The 10,000-nt window shown below is 42.8% G+C and overlaps 1 protein-coding gene across 1 annotated transcript in view; it reads right to left on the bottom strand.

Annotated features, from left to right (window-relative positions):
* LOC133977087 (neural cell adhesion molecule L1-like) overlaps positions 1 to 10,000 on the bottom strand; it is a gene marked incomplete at its 3' end in the record, with an annotated part of 19,356 nt that overhangs the window by 7,410 nt on the left and 1,946 nt on the right. Inside the window, exons 2-3 of the mRNA XM_062415226.1 lie at positions 8,429 to 8,531; positions 67 to 233 (exon numbers count right to left, since the gene is read on the bottom strand). Of these exons, the coding sequence (XP_062271210.1) occupies positions 67 to 97 (31 nt within the window). The remainder of the gene's footprint in view (positions 1 to 66; positions 234 to 8,428; positions 8,532 to 10,000) is intronic.

The raw sequence follows: 10,000 nt of genomic DNA on the forward strand, positions 1-10,000 counted from the left end.
TGTGTGTGTGTGTGTGTGTGTGTGTGTGTGTGTGTGTGTGTGTGTGTGTGTGTGTGAGACACTCACGCTCCACGATGATGTGTACTCTCTGGGTCATGGCGGTCCCCAGCGTGTTGGAGGCGTAACATCTGTAGAAACCTTCATATGAGTCCAGAGGTTCGTCTTCATCGACTCTCAGAGTCCCAGAACCCGTCTGACTGCTGAACTCCTGCTGGTCCTTCACCCAGCGGAACCTACGCAGGGGGTGGGGTTAGGGTTCCTCATCTATACTCACAGGGTTCCTCATCTATACTCACAGTGTTCCTCATCTATACTCATCTATACTCACAGGGTTCCTCACCTATACTCACAGGGTTCCTCACCTATACTCACAGGGTTCCTCACCTATACTCACAGGGTTCCTCATCTATACTCATCTATACTCACAGTGTTCCTCACCTATACTCATCTATACTCACAGTGTTCCTCATCTATACTCACAGGGTTCCTCATCTATAATCATCTATACTCACAGGGTTCCTCACCTATACTCACAGGGTTCCTCATCTATACTCACAGGGTTCCTCATCTATACTCATCTATACTCACAGGGTTCCTCATCTATACTCATCTATACTCACAGGGTTCCTCATCTATAATCATCTATACTCACAGGGTTCCTCATCTATACTCATCTATACTCACAGGGTTCCTCACCTATACTCACAGGGTTCCTCATCTATACTCACAGGGTTCCTCATCTATACTCATCTATACTCACAGGGTTCCTCATCTATACTCATCTATACTCACAGGGTTCCTCATCTATACTCATCTATACTCACAGGGTTCCTCATCTATACTCATCTATACTCACAGGGTTCCTCACCTATACTCACAGGGTTCCTCACCTATACTCACAGGGTTCCTCACCTATACTCACAGGGTTCCTTTTCTATACTCACAGGGTTCCTCATCTATACTCATCTATACTCACAGGGTTCCTTTTCTATACTCACAGGGTTCCTCATCTATACTCATCTATACTCACAGGGTTCCTCATCTATACTCACAGGGTTCCTCATCTATACTCACAGTGTTCCTCATCTATACTCACAGTGTTCCTCATCTATACTCACAGGGTTCCTCATCTATACTCACAGGGTTCCTCATCTATACTCACAGTGTTCCTCATCTATACTCACAGGGTTCCTCATCTATACTCATCTATACTCACAGGGTTCGTCATCTATACTCACAGGGTTCCTCATCTATACTCACAGGGTTCCTCATCTATACTCATCTATACTCACAGGGTTCCTCACCTATACTCACAGGGTTCCTCATCTATACTCATCTATACTCACAGGGTTCCTCATCTATACTCATCTATACTCACAGGGTTCCTCATCTATACTCACAGGGTTCCTCATCTATACTCACAGGGTTCCTCATCTATACTCATCTATACTCACAGGGTTCCTCATCTATACTCACAGGGTTCCTCATCTATACTCATCTATACTCACAGGGTTCCTCATCTATACTCACAGGGTTCCTCATCTATACTCATCTATACTCACAGTGTTCCTCATCTATACTCACAGGGTTCCTCACCTATACTCACAGGGTTCCTCACCTATACTCACAGGGTTCCTTTTCTATACTCACAGGGTTCCTCATCTATACTCATCTATACTCACAGGGTTCCTTTTCTATACTCACAGGGTTCCTCATCTATACTCATCTATACTCACAGGGTTCCTCATCTATACTCACAGGGTTCCTCATCTATACTCACAGTGTTCCTCATCTATACTCACAGTGTTCCTCATCTATACTCACAGGGTTCCTCATCTATACTCACAGGGTTCCTCATCTATACTCACAGTGTTCCTCATCTATACTCACAGGGTTCCTCATCTATACTCATCTATACTCACAGTGTTCCTCATCTATACTCACAGGGTTCCTCATCTATACTCATCTATACTCACAGGGTTCCTCATCTATACTCATTTATACTCACAGGGTTCCTCATCTATACTCATCTATACTCACAGGGTTCCTCACCTATACTCACAGGGTTCCTCATCTATACTCACAGGGTTCCTCATCTATACTCATCTATACTCACAGGGTTCCTCATCTATACTCATCTATACTCACAGGGTTCCTCATCTATACTCATCTATACTCACAGGGTTCCTCATCTATACTCATCTATACTCACAGGGTTCCTCACCTATACTCACAGGGTTCCTCACCTATACTCACAGGGTTCCTCATCTATACTCACAGGGTTCCTCATCTATACTCATCTATACTCACAGGGTTCCTCATCTATACTCATCTATACTCACAGGGTTCCTCACCTATACTCACAGGGTTCCTCACCTATACTCACAGGGTTCCTCACCTATACTCACAGGGTTCCTTTTCTATACTCACAGGGTTCCTCATCTATACTCATCTATACTCACAGGGTTCCTTTTCTATACTCACAGGGTTCCTCATCTATACTCATCTATACTCACAGGGTTCCTCATCTATACTCACAGGGTTCCTCATCTATACTCACAGTGTTCCTCATCTATACTCACAGTGTTCCTCATCTATACTCACAGGGTTCCTCATCTATACTCACAGGTTTCCTCATCTATACTCACAGTGTTCCTCATCTATACTCACAGGGTTCCTCATCTATACTCATCTATACTCACAGGGTTCGTCATCTATACTCACAGGGTTCCTCATCTATACTCACAGGGTTCCTCATCTATACTCATCTATACTCACAGGGTTCCTCACCTATACTCACAGGGTTCCTCATCTATACTCATCTATACTCACAGGGTTCCTCATCTATACTCATCTATACTCACAGGGTTCCTCATCTATACTCACAGGGTTCCTCATCTATACTCACAGGGTTCCTCATCTATACTCATCTATACTCACAGGGTTCCTCATCTATACTCACAGGGTTCCTCATCTATACTCATCTATACTCACAGGGTTCCTCATCTATACTCACAGGGTTCCTCATCTATACTCATCTATACTCACAGGGTTCCTCATCTATACTCACAGGGTTCCTCATCTATACTCATCTATACTCACAGTGTTCCTCATCTATACTCACAGGGTTCCTCACCTATACTCACAGGGTTCCTCACCTATACTCACAGGGTTCCTTTTCTATACTCACAGGGTTCCTCATCTATACTCACAGGGTTCCTTTTCTATACTCACAGGGTTCCTCATCTATACTCATCTATACTCACAGGGTTCCTCATCTATACTCACAGGGTTCCTCATCTATACTCACAGTGTTCCTCATCTATACTCACAGTGTTCCTCATCTATACTCACAGGGTTCCTCATCTATACTCACAGTGTTCCTCATCTATACTCACAGGGTTCCTCATCTATACTCATCTATACTCACAGTGTTCCTCATCTATACTCACAGGGTTCCTCATCTATACTCATCTATACTCACAGGGTTCCTCATCTATACTCATTTATACTCACAGGGTTCCTCATCTATACTCATCTATACTCACAGGGTTCCTCATCTATACTCACAGGGTTCCTCATCTATACTCACAGGGTTCCTCATCTATACTCATCTATACTCACAGGGTTCCTCATCTATACTCATCTATACTCACAGGGTTCCTCATCTATACTCATCTATACTCACAGGGTTCCTCACCTATACTCACAGGGTTCCTCATCTATACTCACAGGGTTCCTCATCTATACTCATCTATACTCACAGGGTTCCTCATCTATACTCATCTATACTCACAGGGTTCCTCATCTATACTCATCTATACTCACAGGGTTCCTCATCTATACTCATCTATACTCACAGGGTTCCTCACCTATACTCACAGGGTTCCTCACCTATACTCACAGGGTTCCTCATCTATACTCACAGGGTTCCTCATCTATACTCATCTATACTCACAGGGTTCCTCATCTATACTCATCTATACTCACAGGGTTCCTCACCTATACTCACAGGGTTCCTCACCTATACTCACAGGGTTCCTCATCTATACTCATTTATACTCACAGGGTTCCTCACCTATACTCACAGGGTTCCTCACCTATACTCACAGGGTTCCTTTTCTATACTCACAGGGTTCCTCATCTATACTCATCTATACTCACAGGGTTCCTTTTCTATACTCACAGGGTTCCTCATCTATACTCATCTATACTCACAGGGTTCCTCATCTATACTCACAGGGTTCCTCATCTATACTCACAGTGTTCCTCATCTATACTCACAGTGTTCCTCATCTATACTCACAGGGTTCCTCATCTATACTCACAGTGTTCCTCATCTATACTCACAGGGTTCCTCATCTATACTCATCTATACTCACAGGGTTCGTCATCTATACTCACAGGGTTCCTCATCTATACTCACAGGGTTCCTCATCTATACTCATCTATACTCACAGGGTTCCTCACCTATACTCACAGGGTTCCTCATCTATACTCATCTATACTCACAGGGTTCCTCATCTATACTCATCTATACTCACAGGGTTCCTCATCTATACTCATCTATACTCACAGGGTTCCTCACCTATACTCACAGGGTTCCTCACCTATACTCACAGGGTTCCTCATCTATACTCACAGGGTTCCTCATCTATACTCATCTATACTCACAGGGTTCCTCATCTATACTCATCTATACTCACAGGGTTCCTCACCTATACTCACAGGGTTCCTCACCTATACTCACAGGGTTCCTCATCTATACTCATTTATACTCACAGGGTTCCTCACCTATACTCACAGGGTTCCTCACCTATACTCACAGGGTTCCTTTTCTATACTCACAGGGTTCCTCATCTATACTCATCTATACTCACAGGGTTCCTTTTCTATACTCACAGGGTTCCTCATCTATACTCATCTATACTCACAGGGTTCCTCATCTATACTCACAGGGTTCCTCATCTATACTCACAGTGTTCCTCATCTATACTCACAGTGTTCCTCATCTATACTCACAGGGTTCCTCATCTATACTCACAGTGTTCCTCATCTATACTCACAGGGTTCCTCATCTATACTCATCTATACTCACAGGGTTCGTCATCTATACTCACAGGGTTCCTCATCTATACTCACAGGGTTCCTCATCTATACTCATCTATACTCACAGGGTTCCTCACCTATACTCACAGGGTTCCTCATCTATACTCATCTATACTCACAGGGTTCCTCATCTATACTCATCTATACTCACAGGGTTCCTCATCTATACTCACAGGGTTCCTCATCTATACTCACAGGGTTCCTCATCTATACTCATCTATACTCACAGGGTTCCTCATCTATACTCACAGGGTTCCTCATCTATACTCATCTATACTCACAGGGTTCCTCATCTATACTCACAGGGTTCCTCATCTATACTCATCTATACTCACAGGGTTCCTCATCTATACTCATCTATACTCACAGGGTTCCTCATCTATACTCACAGGGTTCCTCATCTATACTCATCTATACTCACAGGGTTCCTCACCTATACTCACAGGGTTCCTCACCTATACTCACAGGGTTCCTCATCTATACTCACAGGGTTCCTCATCTATACTCATCTATACTCACAGGGTTCCTCATCTATACTCATCTATACTCACAGGGTTCCTCACCTATACTCACAGGGTTCCTCACCTATACTCACAGGGTTCCTCATCTATACTCATTTATACTCACAGGGTTCCTCACCTATACTCACAGGGTTCCTCACCTATACTCACAGGGTTCCTTTTCTATACTCACAGGGTTCCTCATCTATACTCATCTATACTCACAGGGTTCCTTTTCTATACTCACAGGGTTCCTCATCTATACTCATCTATACTCACAGGGTTCCTCATCTATACTCACAGGGTTCCTCATCTATACTCACAGTGTTCCTCATCTATACTCACAGTGTTCCTCATCTATACTCACAGGGTTCCTCATCTATACTCACAGTGTTCCTCATCTATACTCACAGGGTTCCTCATCTATACTCATCTATACTCACAGGGTTCGTCATCTATACTCACAGGGTTCCTCATCTATACTCACAGGGTTCCTCATCTATACTCATCTATACTCACAGGGTTCCTCACCTATACTCACAGGGTTCCTCATCTATACTCATCTATACTCACAGGGTTCCTCATCTATACTCATCTATACTCACAGGGTTCCTCATCTATACTCACAGGGTTCCTCATCTATACTCACAGGGTTCCTCATCTATACTCATCTATACTCACAGGGTTCCTCATCTATACTCACAGGGTTCCTCATCTATACTCATCTATACTCACAGGGTTCCTCATCTATACTCACAGGGTTCCTCATCTATACTCATCTATACTCACAGGGTTCCTCATCTATACTCACAGGGTTCCTCATCTATACTCATCTATACTCACAGTGTTCCTCATCTATACTCACAGGGTTCCTCACCTATACTCACAGGGTTCCTCACCTATACTCACAGGGTTCCTTTTCTATACTCACAGGGTTCCTCATCTATACTCATCTATACTCACAGTGTTCCTCACCTATACTCACAGGGTTCCTTTTCTATACTCACAGGGTTCCTCATCTATACTCATCTATACTCACAGTGTTCCTCACCTATACTCACAGGGTTCCTCACCTATACTCACAGGGTTCCTCACCTATACTCACAGGGTTCCTCACCTATACTCACAGGGTTCCTCACCTATACTCACAGGGTTCCTCACCTATACTCACAGGGTTCCTCACCTATACTCACAGGGTTCCTTTTCTATACTCACAGGGTTCCTCATCTATACTCATCTATACTCACAGGGTTCCTTTTCTATACTCACAGGGTTCCTCATCTATACTCATCTATACTCACAGGGTTCCTCATCTATACTCACAGGGTTCCTCATCTATACTCACAGTGTTCCTCATCTATACTCACAGTGTTCCTCATCTATACTCACAGGGTTCCTCATCTATACTCACAGGGTTCCTCATCTATACTCACAGTGTTCCTCATCTATACTCACAGGGTTCCTCATCTATACTCATCTATACTCACAGTGTTCCTCATCTATACTCACAGGGTTCCTCATCTATACTCATCTATACTCACAGGGTTCCTCATCTATACTCATTTATACTCACAGGGTTCCTCATCTATACTCATCTATACTCACAGGGTTCCTCATCTATACTCACAGGGTTCCTCATCTATACTCACAGGGTTCCTCATCTATACTCATCTATACTCACAGGGTTCCTCATCTATACTCATCTATACTCACAGGGTTCCTCATCTATACTCATCTATACTCACAGGGTTCCTCATCTATACTCACAGGGTTCCTCATCTATACTCACAGGGTTCCTCATCTATACTCATCTATACTCACAGGGTTCCTCATCTATACTCATCTATACTCACAGTGTTCCTCATCTATACTCACAGGGTTCCTCATCTATACTCATCTATACTCACAGGGTTCCTCATCTATACTCACAGGGTTCCTCATCTATACTCACAGGGTTCCTCATCTATACTCACAGGGTTCCTCATCTATACTCATCTATACTCACAGGGTTCCTCATCTATACTCATTTATACTCACAGGGTTCCTCATCTATACTCATCTATACTCACAGGGTTCCTCATCTATACTCACAGGGTTCCTCATCTATACTCACAGTGTTCCTCATCTATACTCACAGGGTTCCTCATCTATACTCATCTATACTCACAGTGTTCCTCATCTATACTCACAGGGTTCCTCATCTATACTCATCTATACTCACAGGGTTCCTCATCTATACTCATTTATACTCACAGGGTTCCTCATCTATACTCATCTATACTCACAGGGTTCCTCATCTATACTCACAGGGTTCCTCATCTATACTCACAGGGTTCCTCATCTATACTCATCTATACTCACAGGGTTCCTCATCTATACTCATCTATACTCACAGGGTTCCTCATCTATACTCATCTATACTCACAGGGTTCCTCATCTATACTCATTTATACTCACAGGGTTCCTCATCTATACTCATCTATACTCACAGGGTTCCTCATCTATACTCACAGGGTTCCTCATCTATACTCACAGGGTTCCTCATCTATACTCACAGGGTTCCTCATCTATACTCACAGGGTTCCTCATCTATACTCATCTATACTCACAGTGTTCCTCATCTATACTCACAGGGTTCCTCATCTATACTCATCTATACTCACAGGGTTCCTCATCTATACTCACAGGGTTCCTCATCTATACTCATCTATACTCACAGGGTTCCTCATCTATACTCATCTATACTCACAGGGTTCCTCACCTATACTTTAACAGTAACTAGTTACATTAACAGTAACTAGTTACCCAGCAGTACTTACGTGGGTGTCGGGTTACCGGTCGCCTCACAGGGAAGATAAAGATCCTCTGGAGAGAAAGCTGTGAATGACGTCAGTGTCGTTGTGAGCACCGGAGGCTGCGACACTACACACACACACACACACACACACACACACACACACACACACACACACACACACACACACACACACACACACACACACACACACAGTTACAGTTACAGATCTTATTAATGTTCATTTAGAAAATAAAACTAAATAAATAATAAATATAAATTATTATTCAACATTTAACCCTGTTGAGTCTTTATCAGTCTCATAATTCACTGTTTATTTTATTTATAACACACACTAACACACACTAACACACACACTAACACACACTAACACACACTAACACACACTAACACACACACTAACACACACTAACACACACACTAACACACACTAACACACACTAACACACACTAACACACACTAACACACACTAACACACACACTAACACACACACTAACACACACTAACACACACTAACACACACTAACACACAGTAACACACACTAACACACAGTAACACACACACTAACACACACTAACACACACTAACACACACTAACACACAGTAACACACACTAACACACACTAACACACACTAACACACAGTAACACACACTAACACACACTAACACACACACTAACACACACTAACACACACACTAACACACACACTAACACACACTAACACACAGTAACACACACTAACACACACTAACACACACACTAACACACACACTAACACACACTAACACACACTAACACACACACTAACACACACTAACACACACTAACACACACACTAACACACACACTAACACACACACTAACACACACTAACACACACTAACACACACTAACACACACACTAACACACACTAACACACACACTAACACACACTAACACACACACTAACACACACTAACACACACACTAACACACACTAACACACACTAACACACACTAACACACACTAACACACACACTAACACACACTAACACACACTAACACACACTAACACACACTAACACACACACTAACACACACTAACACACACTAACACACAGTAACACACACTAACACACACTAACACACACTAACACACACACTAACACACACACTAACACACACTAACACACACTAACACACACACTAACACACACTAACACACACACTAACACACACTAACACACACTAACACACACACTAACACACACTAACACACACTAACACACACACTAACACACACTAACACACACTAACACACACTAACACACACACTAACACACACTAACACACACTAACACACACACTAACACACACACTAACACACACTAACACACACTAACACACACTAACACACACTAACACACACACTAACACACACTAACACACAGTAACACACACTAACACACACTAACACACACACTAACACACACTAACACACAGTAACACACACTAACACACACTAACACACACTAACACACACTAACACACACACTAACACACACTAACACACACTAACACACACTAACA

This window comes from Scomber scombrus, unplaced genomic scaffold (assembly GCF_963691925.1).
Source record: "Scomber scombrus unplaced genomic scaffold, fScoSco1.1 SCAFFOLD_291, whole genome shotgun sequence".
Taxonomy (NCBI): domain Eukaryota; kingdom Metazoa; phylum Chordata; class Actinopteri; order Scombriformes; family Scombridae; genus Scomber; species Scomber scombrus.